The 17,500-nt window shown below is 32.0% G+C and overlaps 1 protein-coding gene across 3 annotated transcripts in view; it reads left to right on the top strand.

The window, feature by feature from the left end:
- Nucleotides 1–17,500, top strand: part of loxl3b (lysyl oxidase-like 3b) — a 57,391-nt gene that overhangs the window by 8,609 nt on the left and 31,282 nt on the right. For all 3 annotated transcript variants that reach the window (XM_061987660.2, XM_061987659.2, XM_061987658.2), the window contains exon 5: nt 13,602–13,815. In XM_061987660.2, coding sequence (XP_061843644.1) covers nt 13,602–13,815 — 214 coding nt within the window. The remainder of the gene's footprint in view (nt 1–13,601; nt 13,816–17,500) is intronic.

Here is a 17,500-nt window from a genome sequence, read left to right on the forward strand (position 1 = left end):
TGGGGCCCACCTTGTCCACTACAGGAAAACCGGAATTTGGTTTAGAACTTGGGAAAGTGTTAGTTTGAATGTCCAGGATGAGTGGAATGTGTTGATGTAGGAATGCTTTGAATAGGTTGACAAATGTGGGAATTGTGCAACTTGGAAACATTTCAATGGGAATTTCATTCAAATGTGGGAATTCCGGGAAAAGGGGGAATTTTTTGGAAAATGGTAAAAAACTTGAATAGTCTGAATGAATGAATGAATGGAATTTTTAAAACGGTTGAGAAATGTTGAAGTAGTAACATTTTTAATTGAGAAATGGAATTCCTGGAATTTCGGGAAAACTGGGAATTTTTCCAGTTCAAAAAACAACTTTGTTTTTTGTCCTGATTAAGAAGAATGTTTGGACGGTGGAACGGTTGAAGTGGGTTGAAAAATGTGGAAGGAGTAGTTGCCATAAACAAGGGTGAAAATAGGGTTTGGAAAACTGAGAATTCCAGGAATTCCTGTAATTTTTTTTTAAGTTAAAAAAATGATATTTAAATGTCCAGGATGAGTGGAATATGTTGAAGGTGGAATGGTTTGAGGGTCAAAAAATGTTTCGGATAAAAAGATAATTCTCTGAATTCCTGGAATTTTTTGGATAGTTTGAATGTCCAGGATGTTGAAGGCGGAATGGTTTGAATAGGTTGAAAAATGTGGAAATGGTGGAATTGGAAAAACGTTCATAAAAACTGGGAATTTTAGGAAATCTGGGAAGTAGTAACATTTTTAATTGAGAAATGGTATTATGGAATTCCTGGAATTTCGGGAAAACTGGAAATTTTTCCAGTTTTTTTGTCCTGACTAAGAGGAATGTTTGGACAGTGGAACGGTTGAAGTGGGTTGAAAAATGTGGAAGGAGTAGTCGCCATAAACATGGGTGAAAATAGGGTTTGGAAAACTGAGAATTCCAGGAATTCCTGTAATTTTTTTTTAAGTTAAAAAAATGATATTTAAATGTCCAGGATGAGTGGAATATGTTGAAGGTGGAATGGTTTGAGGGTCAAAAAGTGTTTTGGATAAAAAGAGAATTCTCTGAATTCCTGGAATTTTTTGGATAGTTTGAATGTCCAGGATGTTGAAGGTGGAATGGTTTGAATAGGTTGAAAAATGTGTAAATGGTGGAATGGGAAAAACGTTCATAAAAACTGGGAATTTTAGGAAATCTGGGAAGTAGTAACATTTTTAATTGAGAAATGGTATTATGGAATTCCTGGAATTTCGGGAAAACTGGAAATTTTTCCAGTTTTTTGTCCTGACTAAGAGGAATGTTTGGACAGTGGAACGGTTGAAGTGGGTTGAAAAATGTGGAAGGAGTAGTCGCCATAAACATGGGTGAAAATAGGGTTTGGAAAACTGAGAATTCCAGGAATTCCTGTAATTTTTTTGGAAGTTGAAAAAATTATATTTAAATTTCCAGGATGAGTGGAATATGTTGAAGGTGGAATGGTTTGAGGGTCAAAAAATGTTTTGGATAAAAAGAGAATTCTCTGAATTCCTGGAATTTTTTGGATAGTTTGATTGTCCAGTATGTTGAAGGTGGAATGGTTTGAGTAGGTTGAAAAATGTGGAAATGGTGGAATGGGAAAAACGTTCATAAAAACTGGGAATTTTAGGAAATCTGGGAAGTAGTAACATTTTTAATTGAGAAATGGTATTATGGAATTCCTGGAATTTCGGGAAAACTGGAAATTTTTCCAGTTTTTTGTCCTGACTAAGAGGAATGTTTGGACAGTGGAACGGTTGAAGTGGGTTGAAAAATGTGGAAGGAATAGTCGCCATAAACATGGGTGAAAATAGGGTTTGGAAAACTGAGAATTCCAGGAATTCCTGTAATTTTTTTTGAAGTTGAAAAAATGATATTTAAATGTCCAGGATGAGTGGAATATGTTGAAGGTGGAATGGTTTGAGGGTCAAAACATGTTTTGGATAAAAAGAGAATTCTCTGAATTCCAGGAATTTTTTGGATAGTTTGAATGTCCAGGATGTTGAAGGTGGAATGGTTTGAATAGGTTGAAAAATGTGGAAATGGTGGAATGGGAAAAACGTTCATAAAAACTGGGAATTTTAGGAAATCTGGGAAGTAGTAACATTTTTAATTGAGAAATGGTATTATGGAATTCCTGGAATTTTGGGAAAACTGGAAATTTTTCCAGTTTTTTGTCCTGACTATGAGGAATGTTTGGACAGTGGAACGGTTGAAGTGGGTTGAAAAATGTGGAAGGAGTAGTCGCCATAAACATGGGTGAAAATAGGGTTTGGAAAACTGAGAATTCCAGGAATTCCTGTAATTTTTTTTGAAGTTGAAAAAATGATATTTAAATGTCCAGGATGAGTGGAATATGTTGAAGGTGGAATGGTTTGAGGGTCAAAAAATGTTTTGGATAAAAAGAGAATTCTCTGAATTCCTGGAATGTTTGGGATAGTTTGAATGTCCAGGATGTTGAAGGTGGAATGGTTTGAATAGGTTGAAAAATGTGGAAATGGTGGAATGGGAAAAACGTCCATAAAAACTGGGAATTTTAGGAAATCTGGGAAGTAGTAACATTTTTAATTGAGAAATGGTATTATGGAATTCCTGGAATTTCGGGAAAACTGGAAATGTTTCCATTTTTTTGTCCTGACTAAGAGGAATGTTTGGACAGTGGAACGGTTGAAGTGGGTTGAAAAATTTGGAAGGAGTAGTCGCCATAAACATGGGTGAAAATAGTGTTTGGAAAACTGAGAATTCCAGGAATTCTTGTAATTTTTTTTGAAGTTGAAAAAATGATATTTAAATGTCCAGGATGAGTGGAATATGTTGAAGGTGGAATGGTTTGAGGGTCAAGAAATGTTTTGGATAAAAAGAGAATTCTCTGAATTCCTGGAATTTTTGGGATAGTTTGAATGTCCAGGATGTTGAAGGTGGAATGGTTTGAATAGGTTGAAAAATGTGGAAATGGTGGAATGGGAAAAACGTTCATAAAAACTGGGAATTTTAGGAAATCTGGGAAGTAGTAACATTTTTAATTGAGAAATGGTATTATGGAATTCCTGGAATTTCGGGAAAACTGGAAATGTTTCCAGTTTTTTGTCCTGACTAAGAGGAATGTTTGGACAGTGGAACGGTCGAAATGGGTTGAAAAATGTGGAAGGAGTAGTCGCCATAAACATGGGTGAAAATAGGGTTTGGAAAACTGAGAATTCCAGGAATTCCTGTAATTTTTTTTGAAATTGAAAAAATGATATTTAAATGTCCAGGATGAGTGGAATATGTTGAAGGTGGAATGGTTTGAGGGTCAAAAAATGTTTTGGATAAAAAGAGAATTCTCTGAATTCCTGGAATTTTTGGGATAGTTTGAATGTCCAGGATGTTGAAGGTGGAATGGTTTGAATAGGTTGAAAAATGTGGAAATGGTGGAATGGGAAAAACGTTCATAAAAACTGGGAATTTTAGGAAATATGGGAAGTAGTAACATTTTTAATTGAGAAATGGTATTATGGAATTTCGGGAAAACTGGAAATTTTTCCAGTTTTTTGTCCTGACTAAGAGGAATGTTTGGACAGTGGAACGGTTGAAGTGGGTTGAAAAATGTGGAAGGAGTAGTTGCCATAAACAAGGGTGAAAATAGGTTTTGGAAAACTGAAAATTCCAGGAATTCCTGTAATTTTTTTTTAAGTTAAAAAAATTATGTTTAAATGTCCAGGATGAGTGGAATATGTTGAAGGTAGAATGGTTTGAGGGTCAAAAAATGGTTTGGAAAAAAAGAGAATTCTCTGAATTCCTGGAATTTTTTGGATAGTTTGAATGTCCAGGATGTTGAAGGTGGAATGGTTTGAATAGGTTGAAAAATGTGGAAATGGTGGAATGGGAAAAACATTCATAAAAACTGGGAATTTTAGGAAATCTGGGAAGTAGTAACATTTTTAATTGAGAAATGGTATTATGGAATTCCTGGAATTTCGGGAAAACTGGAAATGTTTCCAGTTTTTTGTCCTGACTAAGAGGAATGTTTGGACAGTGGAACGGTTGAAGTGGGTTGAAAAATGTGGAAGGAGTAGTCGCCAGAAAAAAGGGTGAAAATAGTGTTTGGAAAACTGGGAATTCCTGGAATTTTTTTGCAGTTGAAAAAATTTATAGTTAAATTTCCAGGATAAGTGGAATATGTTGAGGGTGGAATGGTTTGAATTGTTTGGAAAAATGTGGAAATGGTGGAAGTTTGAAAATTGGCTAATTCAATTTGAATGAGGAAAAATGTCCCGGAAAACCTGGAATTCTGGGAAATTTGGGAATTTTTGGTGTAGAAAACCATCTGTCTGAACGCTTTGGAGCGTTTACACAATTATTATCAAGGCTTAGGTCAGGCTAATTACAAAAAGAAATAAGAAATGGAAAGAAAAAGGACTTAAAATAGATTTACGTACAACTAAGCAGAGTTCAAATAAATACATTCAAACTAAAAGAAGTTTCTCAGTGTGAACATGAAATATATTGTGAGCATTCCTCAACTTTCTCACTCTTTTTTGCCACTTGTGCCAGCTTTTTCTTCTTTTTTTTTTTTTTCATTGAATTTTTATTGACATCCAGCATCAGACATTCCTATCCATGACATCATATTTACATACATCATATATCTATTGTCTGCCCTAAATGTCAAAATATTTTCTTGTTTATACCCCAGGAATGCCAACCCCACCTCAAAAGAAAGGAATAGCAAGAAAACTAAATAATATTTACAAATAAGTCAATTAAATACAGAAAAACATGTAAAAAATAAATAAATAATAATAATCAGAAATAAAATAGAATAATATAAACAGATAGTAAATAATTATAAAAATAAATAAATACATTTAAAAAAAAAAAAATTATATATATATTATATATATAAATATTATTATTGTATTTATTTATTTTACACGTTTTTCTTTATATATATATATATAAAAAAAACGTGTAAAATATAAATTTATTTATTTTACACGTTTATTTTATTATTTTTCTTTATATATATATATATATATATATATATATATATATATATTTATATTTATATATATAGAAAAACGTGTAAAATAAATAAATTTATATTTTACACGTTTTTTTTATATATATATATAAAGAAAAACGTGTAAAATAAATAAATAAAATAATAATTATCAGAAATAAAATAAAATATTATAAACAGATAGTAAATAATTATAAAAATAAATAAAACAATAAATATAACAACAAAAAATATATATATTTTGATTTGATTTGATTTTTCTAAAATAACAAATATATATATATATATATATATATATAAATTTATATATATATAAATATATATATATATATATATATATATATACATACACATATATACATATACACTTATACATATATATATATATGTATATATATATATATATATATATGTATATATACATATATATATATATATATATATATATATATATATATATATCCATCCATCCATCCATCCATCCATTTTCTACCGCTTATTCCCTTTGGGGTCGCGGGGGCGCTGGAGCCTATCTCAGCTACAATCGGGCGGAAGGCGGGATACATATACTATATATATATATATATATATATATATATATATATATATATATATATATATATATATATATATATATATATATATATACATATATATATATATATATACATATATATATATATATATGTATATATATATATATGTATAAGTGTATATATATATATATATATGTATATATATATATATGTATATATATATATATATATATATATATATATATATACACTTATACATATATATATATATATATACATATATATATATATATATATATATATATATATATATATATGTATGTGTATACCGTAGACATAAAGGGAGTAATCTTCTTTTTTTAATTTAAAAAAAAATAATATATTTTTAAACAGTACAATCACTAATTGGACAAATTAAAAATCAGTCTTATGTGTCGTGACATAACTGACCCATTTTCCCCAGTATGAAGTACATTTCTCCAATTTATAATTAATTAAAAAGCAGTTATCTTCTCCATATTATAAATTATAAATCACAAATGGATACCACAATGAACATTTATAATATTATTATTATAATAATAATATGTGCCAGCTTTTTTGAAACATGTCGCAGGCATCAAATTCCAAATGAGCTAATATTTGCAAAACAATAACAAAGTTTCTCAGTGTGAACATGAAATATCTTGTCTTTGCAGTCTATTCAGTTGAATATAAGTTGAAAAGGATTTGTTGTATTCTCTTTTTATTTACCATTTACACAACTTCACTGCTTTTGGCTTTATTATTACTTTATATGCAGTCAGACTTTGTAGCAAAGGAGCATTTCCCCTGCAGGATTCCTGCCTTGCTAAAGTGCTAAAAGGTGATACATCCAGTAGCGTGGGTGAGAAGGGTGAGGTGATATCCAGTAGCGTGGGTGGCTTTTTTTTGGAACTCCCAACTTTCCCTTTTCAGTCCTGGCTAGTAGTGGCAATATGTCTCATGTGAACAGATGTGCTTTGACACGGATGAGGATGTTTGCCTTCGCCGCTCACATTCCTGCCAAGCAGCGCAGAAAGGGAGGCTTTTTGCTTTTTCCCCACGCAGACGTCTCGCAGGAGCACGCGGAGAATTGTGTGCCTTTTCTCCCAGGTGTGTGTGAAAGGAAACGTCTAGAAACTCTCTCCACTTCAAATACTTTGCATTAGTGTACTGTACATCCTGCTAAAGCACACTTAATGTGTCCACAAACATTCTTACAGCACCATTTGCAGTATGGTTGCCAAGCAACCTCGGTACAGTGCATACGAGAAGTATTCACAGCGTGTCACTTTTTTACACATTTTATTTTTCAGCCTTATTCTAAAATGAAAAAAATAAAATACAATTTTAAAAAAATGGTCCTCAAAATTCTACACACAACACACTATAATGACAATGTGAGTTTTTTTTGTCAATTTTCCAAATTTATTAAAAGTAAAAAAAAAACTAAGAAAAGACATGTACATAAGTATTCACAGCGCGTCACTTTTTCCACATTTTATGTTTCAGCCTTATTCCAAAATGAAAAAAAATAAAATAAAATACAAAAAAAATGGTCCTCAAAATAATGACAATGTGAGTTTTTTTTGTTAATTTTCTAAATTATAGATTTTTTATTAGTAAAAAGCACTTTACGTTGAGCAAACAACCTCAAAGTGCTACAGTGTATTAAAAAAAATAAAATAAAAAGATGATAAAAATAAATAAAAATAAAAACTAGAATTAGCACGCATATATCTAAAAAAAAGAAGGGTTTTAAAGCCTTTTTTTTATAAGCATCCACAGTCTGTGGTGCCCTCAGGTGGTCAGGGAGAGCGTTCCACAGACTGGGAGCGGCGGAGCAGAAAGCCCGGTCTCTAAATGTATGTATTAAAATTAAAAAACTAAGAAAGGACATGTACATAAGTATTCACAGCACATCACTTTTTCCACATTTTATTTTTCAGCCTTATTCCAAAATGAAAAAAATAAAAAATAAATAATTGTCCTCAAAATTCTTTCACAATACCCTATAATGACAATGTGAGTTTTTAAAAATTTTGCAAGTGTAATAAAAGTTAAAAACTAATAAAAGACATGTACATAAGTATTCACAGCGCATCAATTTTTACACATTTTGTTATTTTTCAGTCTTATTCCAAAATAAAAATAAATAATGGTCCTCAAAATTCTACACACAATGCCCTACAATGACAATGAGTTTGTTGTCAATTTTCCAAATGTATTAAAAGTTTTAAAAAAAACTAAGAAAAGACATGTACATAAGTATTCACAGCGCGTCACTTTTTCCACATTTTATGTTTCAGCCTTATTCCAAAATGAAAAAAATAAAATAAAATGGTCCTCAAAATTCAACACATAATACCCTATAATGACAATGTGAGGTTTTTTTTTGTTAATTTTCTAAATTATAGATTTTATTTGTAAAAAGCACTTTACGTTGAGCAAACAACCTCAAAGTGCTACAGTGTATTAAAAAAAATAAATAAAAAGATGAAAAAAATAAAATAAAATAAAAACTAGAATTAGCACGCATTTATCTAAAAAAAAAAGAAAGAAAAAAAAGAGGGGTTTTAAAGCCTTTTTTTTTTAAGCATCCACAGTCTGTGGTGCCCTCAGGTGGTCAGGGAGAGCGTTCCACAGACTGGGAGCGGCGGAGCAGAAAGCCCGGTCTCTAAATGTATGTATTAAAAGTAAAAAAACTAAGAAAGGTCATGTATATAAGTATTCACAGCACATCACTTTTTCCACATTTTATTTTACAGCCTTATTCCAAAATGAAAAAATAAAAATTAATAATTGTCCTCAAAATTCTTTCACAATACCCTATAATGACAATGTGAGTTTTTAAAAATTATGCAAGTGTAATAAAAGTAAAAAACTAAGAAAAGACATGTACATAAGTATTCACAGCACATCACTTTTTCCACATTTTATTTTTCAGCCTTATTCCAAAATGAAAAAAATAAAAATAAATAATTGTCCTCAAAATTCTTTCACAATACCCTATAATGACAATGTGAGTTTTTAAAAATTATGCAAGTGTAATAAAAGTTAAAAACTAATAAAAGACATGTACATAAGTATTCACAGCGCATCAATTTTTATACATTTTGTTATTTTTCAGCCTTATTCCAAAATAAAAATAAATAATGGTCCTCAAAATTCTACACACAATACCCTACAATGACAATGAGTTTGTTGTCAATTTTCCAAATGTATTAAAAGTTAAAAAAAAACAACTAAGAAAAGACATGTACATAAGTATTCACAGCGCGTCACTTTTTCCACATTTTATGTTTCAGCCTTATTCCAAAATGAAAAAAATAAAATAAAATACAAAAAAATGGTCCTCAAAATTCAACACATAATACCCTATAATGACAATGTGAGTTTTTTTTTGTTAATTTTCTAAATTATAGATTTTATTTGTAAAAAGCACTTTACGTTGAGCAAACAACCTTAAAGTGCTACAGTGTATTAAAAAAATAAAAATAAAAAGATGATAAAAATAAATAAAAATAAAAACTAGAATTAGCACGCATATATCTAAAAAAAAGAAAGGAAAAAAAAAGAAGGGTTTTAAAGCCTTTTTTTATAAGCATCCACAGTCTGTGGTGCCCTCAGGTGGTCAGGGAGAGCGTTCCACAGACTGGGAGCGGCGGAGCAGAAAGCCCGGTCTCCAAATGTATGTATTAAAAGTAAAAAACTAAGAAAGGACATGTACATAAGTATTCACAGCACATCACCTTTTCCACATTTTATTTTTCAGCCTTATTCCAAAATGAAAAAAATAAAAATAAATAATTGTCCTCAAAATTCTTTCACAATACCCTATAATGACAATGTGAGTTTTTTTTAAATTATGCAAGTGTAATAAAAGTTAAAAACTAATAAAAGACATGTACATAAGTATTCAAAGCGCATCAATTTTTACACATTTTGTTATTTTTCAGCCTTATTCCAAAATAAAAATAAATAATGGTCCTCAAAATTCTACACACAATGCCCTACAATGACAATGAGTTTGTTGTCAATTTTCCAAATGTATTAAAAGTTTTAAAAAAAACTAAGAAAAGACATGTACATAAGTATTCACAGCGCGTCACTTTTTCCACATTTTATGTTTCAGCCTTATTCCAAAATGAAAAAAATAAAATAAAATGGTCCTCAAAATTCAACACATAATACCCTATAATGACAATGTGAGTTTTTTTTTGTTAATTTTCTAAATTATAGATTTTATTTGTAAAAAGCACTTTACGTTGAGCAAACAACCTCAGAGTGCTACAGTGTATTAAAAAAATAAATAAAAAGATAATAAAAAAAAAATAATAATAAAAACTAGAATTAGCACGCATATATCTTTAAAAAAAAAAGAAAGAAAAAAAAGAAGGGTTTTAAAGCCTTTTTTTATAAGCATCCACAGTCTGTGGTGCCCTCAAGTGGTCAGGGAGAGCGTTCCACAGACTGGGACCGGCGGATCAGAAAGCCCAGTCTCTAAATGTATGTATTAAAAGTAAAAAACTAAGAAAGGACATGTGCATAAGTATTCACAGCACATCACCTTTTCCACATTTTATTTTTCAGCCTTATTCCAAAATGAAAACAATAAAAATAAATAATTGTCCTCAAAATTCTTTCACAATACCCTATAATGACAATGTGAGTTTTTTAAAATTTTGCAAGTGTAATAAAAGTTAAAAACTAATAAAAGACATGTACATAAGTATTCACAGCGCATCAATTTTTACACATTTTGTTATTTTTCAGCCTTATTCCAAAATAAAAATAAATAATGGTCCTCAAAATTCTACACACAATACCCTACAATGACAATGAGTTTGTTGTCAATTTTCCAAATGTATTAAAAGTAAAATAAAAAACTAAGAAAAGACATGTACATAAGTATCCACAGCGCGTCACTTTTTCCACATTTTATGTTTCAGCCTTATTCCAAAATGAAAAAAATTAAATAAAATGGTCCTCAAAATTCAACACATAATACCCTATAATGACAATGTGAGGTTTTTTTTGTTAATTTTCTAAATTATAGATTTTATTTGTAAAAAGCACTTTACGTTGAGCAAACAACCTCAAAGTGCTACAATGTATTAAAAAAATAAAATAAAAAGATGATAAAAATAAATAAAAATAAAAACTAGAACTAGCACGCATATATCTAAAAAAAAAAAGAAAGAAAAAAAGAAGGGTTTTAAAGCCTTTTTTTTAATAAGCATCCACAGTCTGTGGTGCCCTCAGGTGGTCAGGGAGAGCGTTCCACAGACTGGGAGCGGCGGATCAGAAAGCCTGGTCTCTAAATGTATGTATTAAAAGTAAAAAACTAAGAAAGGACATGTACATAAGTATTCACAGCACATCACTTTTTCCACATTTTATTTTTCAGCCTTATTCCAAAATGAAAAAAATAAAAATAAATAATTGTCCTCAAAATTCTTTCACAATACCCTATAATGACAATGTGAGTTTTTTTTAAATTTTGCAAGTGTAATAAAAGTTAAAAACTAATAAAAGACATGTACATAAGTATTCACAGCGCATCAATTTTTACACATTTTGTTATTTTTCAGCCTTATTCCAAAATAAAAATAAATAATGGTCCTCAAAATTCTACACACAATACCCTACAATGACAATGAGTTTGTTGTCAATTTTCCAAATGTATTAAAGGAAAAAAAAAAACTAAGAAAAGACATGTACATAAGTATTCACAGCACGTCACATTTTCCACATTTTATGTTTCAGCCTTATTCCAAAATGAAAAAAATAAAATAAAATGGTCCTCAAAATTCAACACATAATACCCTATAATGACAATGTGAGTTTTTTTTTTGTTAATTTTCTAAATTATAGATTTTATTTGTAAAAAGCACTTTACGTTGAGCAAACAACCTCAAAGTGCTACAGTGTATTTAAAAAAAAAAAAAAAAAAGATGATAAAAATAAATAAAAATAAAAACTAGAACTAGCACGCATACATCTAAAAAAAAAGAAAGAAAAAAAGAAGGGTTTTAAAGCCTTTTTTATGAGCATCCACAGTCTGTGGTGCCCTCAGGTGGTCAGGGAGAGCGTTCCACAGACTGGGAGCGGCGGAGCAGAAAGCCCAGTCTCTAAATGTATGTATTAAAAGTAAAAAACTAAGAAAGAACATGTATATAAGTATTCACAGCACAGCGCATCAATTTTTACACATTTTGTTATTTTTCAGCCTTATTCCAAAATGGAAAAAAAAAAAAAAAAAAGGAAAAAAAATGGTCCTCAAAATTCTACACACAATACCCTATAATGACAATGTGATGTTTTTTGTTAATTTTCCAAATGTATTAAAAGTAAAAAACTAAGACATGTACATAAGTATTCACAGCGCGTCACTTTTTCCACATTTTATGTTTCAGCCTTATTCCAAAATGGGAAAGAAAAAAAAAAGTCCTCAAAATTCTACACACAATACCCTATAATGACAATGTGAGTTTTTTGTCAATTTTCCAAATGTATTAAAAGTAAAAAACTAAGAAAAGACATCTACATAAGTATTCACAGCGCGTCACTTTTTACACATTTCATGTTTCAGCCTTATTCCAAAATTTAAAAAATGGTCCTCAAAATTCTACACACAATACCCTATAATGACAATGTGAGTTTTTTTTGTTAATTTTCAAAATGATAGATTTTATTTGTAAAAAGCACTTTACGTCGCGCAAACAACCTCAAAGTGCTACAGTGTATTAAAAAAATAATAAAAAGATAATACAAATAAATACAAATAAAAACTAGAACTATCTAAAAAAAAAAGTATTTTTTTTGAAAGAAGGGTTTTAAAGCCTTTTTTAAAAGCATCCGCAGTCTGTGGTACCCTCAGGTGGTCAGGGTGAGCGTTCCACAAACTGAGAGCGGCGGAGCAGAAAACCCGGTCTCTAAATGTATGTATTAAAAGTAAAAAACTAAGAAAAGACATGTACGTAAGTATTCACAGCGCATCGATTTTTACACATTTTGTTATTTTTCAGCCTTATTCCAAAATGGAAAAAAAAAAGAAAAGAAAAAAATGGTCCTCAAAATTCTACACACAATACCCTATAATGACAATGTGATGTTTTTTTGTTAATTTTCCAAATGTATTAAAAGTAAAAAACTAAGACATGTACATAAGTATTCACAGCGCGTCACTTTTTCCACATTTTTTGTTTCAGCCTTATTCCAAAATGGGAAAGAAAAAAAAAAGTCCTCAAAATTCTACACGCAATACCCTATAATGACAATGTGAGTTTTTTTGTCAATTTTCCAAATGTATTAAAAGTAAAAAACTAAGAAAATACATCTACATAAGTATTCACAGCGCGTCACTTTTTACACATTTTATGTTTCAGCCTTATTCCAAAATGAAAAAAACAAACAAAAAACAAATTATCCTCAAAATTCTACACACAATACCCTATAATGACAATGTGAGTTTTTTTGGTCAATTTTCCAAATGTTTTAAAAATAAAAAACTAAGAAAAGACAAGTACGAATTGTTTTAGTTGAATTGTAAAACTTAGAAACGTTGCATAGAGTCGTGAATGAAGAATCCACACGAGTTGAAACGCCATGGACGGCGGGAAGACTAAACGGCGCTCTACTTCATGTTTAAAAAAAAATAAAAAATGGAAGGACACTGCGGCGCCTCCAGAGTGTGAACTCCTCCAAAAAATGGCGCCTAATAGCACAAACAAACACTTAAGCAAAGAAAAATCCATAACTTAGCCGCACCGTCTTGTAAGCCACTGGGTTCAAAGTGTAGGGGAAAGAAAATTAGCGGCTTATAGTCCGGAATTGATGGTCGTTTTGACTTTCGTCGTCACCTCCGCAAGAATGTTGGTAAACGCTGCCAGGGGGTCGGCTTCCATCTCCTCTGGTGGCCCGGTTTTGCACACCCCGTTCTGCAGCAGGCCCGCAGGCCACGCCCCCCTCCACAAGGAGTTAGCTATACTTCTACTAATGAACCATGTGTTTGCATCCCCTGCAGGTTGTTCTTGGAGCGTCAGAAGAACGTCTTCCGCGTCCACTCGGTGGCGTGCGCGGGCACGGAGGTGCACCTGGCGGCCTGCCCCCTGCGGTTCAACGCGGCCAACAGCACGTCGGCCTGCAAGGGCGGCTCGCCCGCCGTGGTGGGCTGCTTGGCGGGGCCGCTCTTCCTGCAGACCAGCGGCCTGAAGAAGAAGAAGAAGCCCAGAACCTCGGTAAAGTTGCCATCACAGAGAGCTAACTGTTGACATGCTGAGTTGATGAGCTGCTGCGTCGCCTCCGAGTTGGTGAAAGTCAGTTAGAGATTCTAAATCATGTCCCTGGCCTGTTTAGTAGACTGCTATAAACCGAGGATACATGGCGAGTATTGGCACAAAAAGATGCTTTTTTTTTTTTTCCTTAGTGAGGTTTATGTTGCATTCATCATCTGAAGCACATGTCACACTTCTAGGCCCAGGGGCCAAATGTGGCACCCCCCCCATTTTATAAGGCCTCTAAATAATATACTTTACAATAATATACTATCTTTTCTTACTAAATTTATATATATATATATATATATATATTTGTGTATACATATATATATATATATATATATATATATATATATATACACAAATATGTATGTATATATATATGTGTGTGTGTATATATACATTTATAGAGGTGTGTGTGTGTGTGTGTATATATACACATGTACACAAGGGTATATATATACACACATATATATACACACCATACTATATACGTATATTTTTTATATATATATGTGTATATGTGTGTGTATATATGCATGTGTATATATATATATATATATATATATATATATATATACATACACAAATATGTATGTATATATATATGTGTGTGTGTATATATATACATTTATAGAGGTGTGTGTGTATATACACATATACACAAGGGTATATATATACACATATACAGGTAAAAGCCAGTAAATTAGAATATTTTGAAAAACTTGATTTATTTCAGTAATTGCATTCAAAAGGTGTAACTTGTACATTATATTTATTCATTGCACACAGACTGATGCATTCAAATGTTTATTTCATTTAATTTTGATGATTTGAAGTGGCAACAAATGAAAATCCAAAATTCCGTGTGTCACAAAATTAGAATATTTCTTAAGGCTAATACAAAAAAGGGATTTTTAGAAATGTTGGCCAACTGAAAAGTATGAAAATGAAAAATATGAGCATGTACAATACTCAATACTTGGTTGGAGCTCCTTTTGCCTCAATTACTGCGTTAATGCGGCGTGGCATGGAGTCGATGAGTTTCTGGCACTGCTCAGGTGTTATGAGAGCCCAGGTTGCTCTGATAGTGGCCTTCAACTCTTCTGCGTTTTTGGGTCTGGCATTCTGCATCTTCCTTTTCACAATACCCCACAGATTTTCTATGGGGCTAAGGTCAGGGGAGTTGGCGGGCCAATTTAGAACAGAAATACCATGGTCCGTAAACCAGGCACGGGTAGATTTTGCGCTGTGTGCAGGCGCCAAGTCCTGTTGGAACTTGAAATCTCCATCTCCATAGAGCAGGTCAGCAGCAGGAAGCATGAAGTGCTCTAAAACTTGCTGGTAGACGGCTGCGTTGACCCTGGATCTCAGGAAACAGAGTGGACCGACACCAGCAGATGACATGGCACCCCAAACCATCACCCAACCATGCAAATTTTGCATTTCCTTTGGAAATCGAGGTCCCAGAGTCTGGAGGAAGACAGGAGAGGCACAGGATCCACGTTGCCTGAAGTCTAGTGTAAAGTTTCCACCATCAGTGATGGTTTGGGGTGCCATGTCATCTGCTGGTGTCGGTCCACTCTGTTTCCTGAGATCCAGGGTCAACGCAGCCGTCTACCAGCAAGTTTTAGAGCACTTCATGCTTCCTGCTGCTGACCTGCTCTATGGAGATGGAGATTTCAAGTTCCAACAGGACTTGGCGCCTGCACACAGCGCAAAATCTACCCGTGCCTGGTTTACGGACCATGGTATTTCTGTTCTAAATTGGCCCGCCAACTCCCCTGACCTTAGCCCCATAGAAAATCTGTGAAAAGGAAGATGCAGAATGCCAGACCCAAAAACGCAGAAGAGTTGAAGGCCACTATCAGAGCAACCTGGGCTCTCATAACACCTGAGCAGTGCCAGAAACTCATCGACTCCATGCCACGCCGCATTAACGCAGTAATTGAGGCAAAAGGAGCTCCAACCAAGTATTGAGTATTGTACATGCTCATATTTTTCATTTTCATACTTTTCAGTTGGCCAACATTTCTAAAAATCCCTTTTTTGTATTAGCCTTAAGTAATATTCTAATTTTGTGACACACGGAATTTTGGATTTTCATTTGTTGCCACTTCAAATCATCAAAATTAAATGAAATAAACATTTGAATGCATCAGTCTGTGTGCAATGAATAAATATAATGTACAAGTTACACCTTTTGAATGCAATTACTGAAATAAATCAAGTTTTTCAAAATATTCTAATTTACTGGCTTTTACCTGTATATACACACCATAATATATATGTATATTTATATATATATATATCTTTATATATATATGTGTATATGTGTGTGTATATATGCATGTGTATATATATACATATGTATACAGTATATACATGCATGTATATATACGTATAAATGTAAATATACGTGTGTATATATGTAAATATGTATACATATATTTCTATATATGTATACATATATTTTTATATATGTATACATACTGTATAAGTATATATATAAATATATATAAATACATACACATATGTTTATATAAGAATATATATATACGTATATATATACACATGTGAATATACACATAAGTGTATATAAATACAAGTGTGTGTATACTGTATATATACACGTATATACAGTATATATGTATGTGTATATACTGTATATATACACATATGTATATGTGTGTGTATACATGCATGTATATATACATATATATATATATATATATATATATATATATATATACACATTTATATATGTGAATGTATATACATATGAATACGTGTATATATATACACACATATATGTATATGTATATACACGCATGTGTATATACAGTATACACACACGCATATATAGACATATATATGTATATTGACCTGTATGTATGTATATATATATATATATATATATATATATATACACATGTGTGTATTAATATATATACGTATATGTACAGTATATATGTACATACTGTATATATACATATGTGTATATATGTACATACATAAATATGTATGTACATATACTATATGTGTGTATATATATGTACACATATGTATGTATATATGTTTTTGTCACACAGCAAACGGGTAGGGGCAGAATTTGTCTAGTGCAGGTATTCTCAAACTGTTCCATGTGGTGCTACGCCAAAGAATCACTTCATTATTCACAGTGTTACTGTTCAAACTGAAATGTAGGCCACAGGGTTTTAGGAACTGACACTTTACACCAACATTTTGGCTACTTTCCTTTGCTTTGTAAAGTGAACCCACTGACCCTTACTGTGTGTGTGTGTGTGTGTGTGTGTGTGTGTGTGTGTGTGTGTGTGTGTGTGTGTGTGTGTGTGTGTGTGTGTGTGTGTGTGTGTGTGTGTGTGTGTGTGTGTGTGTGTGTGTGTGTGTGTGTGTGTGTGTGTGTGTGTGTGTGTGTGTGTGTGTGTGTGTGTGTGTGTGTGTGTGTGTGTGTGTGTGTGTGTGTGTGTGTGTGTGTGTGTGTGTGTGTGTGTGTGTGTGTGTGTGTGTGTGTGTGTGTGTGTGTGTGTGTGTGTGTGTGTGTGTGTGTGTGTGTGTGTGTGTGTGTGTGTGTGTGTGTGTGTGTGTGTGTGTGTGTGTGTGTGTGTGTGTGTGTGTGTGTGTG

The sequence above is a fragment of the Nerophis lumbriciformis genome, linkage group LG26, assembly GCF_033978685.3.
Source record: "Nerophis lumbriciformis linkage group LG26, RoL_Nlum_v2.1, whole genome shotgun sequence".
Lineage (NCBI taxonomy): Eukaryota > Metazoa > Chordata > Actinopteri > Syngnathiformes > Syngnathidae > Nerophis > Nerophis lumbriciformis.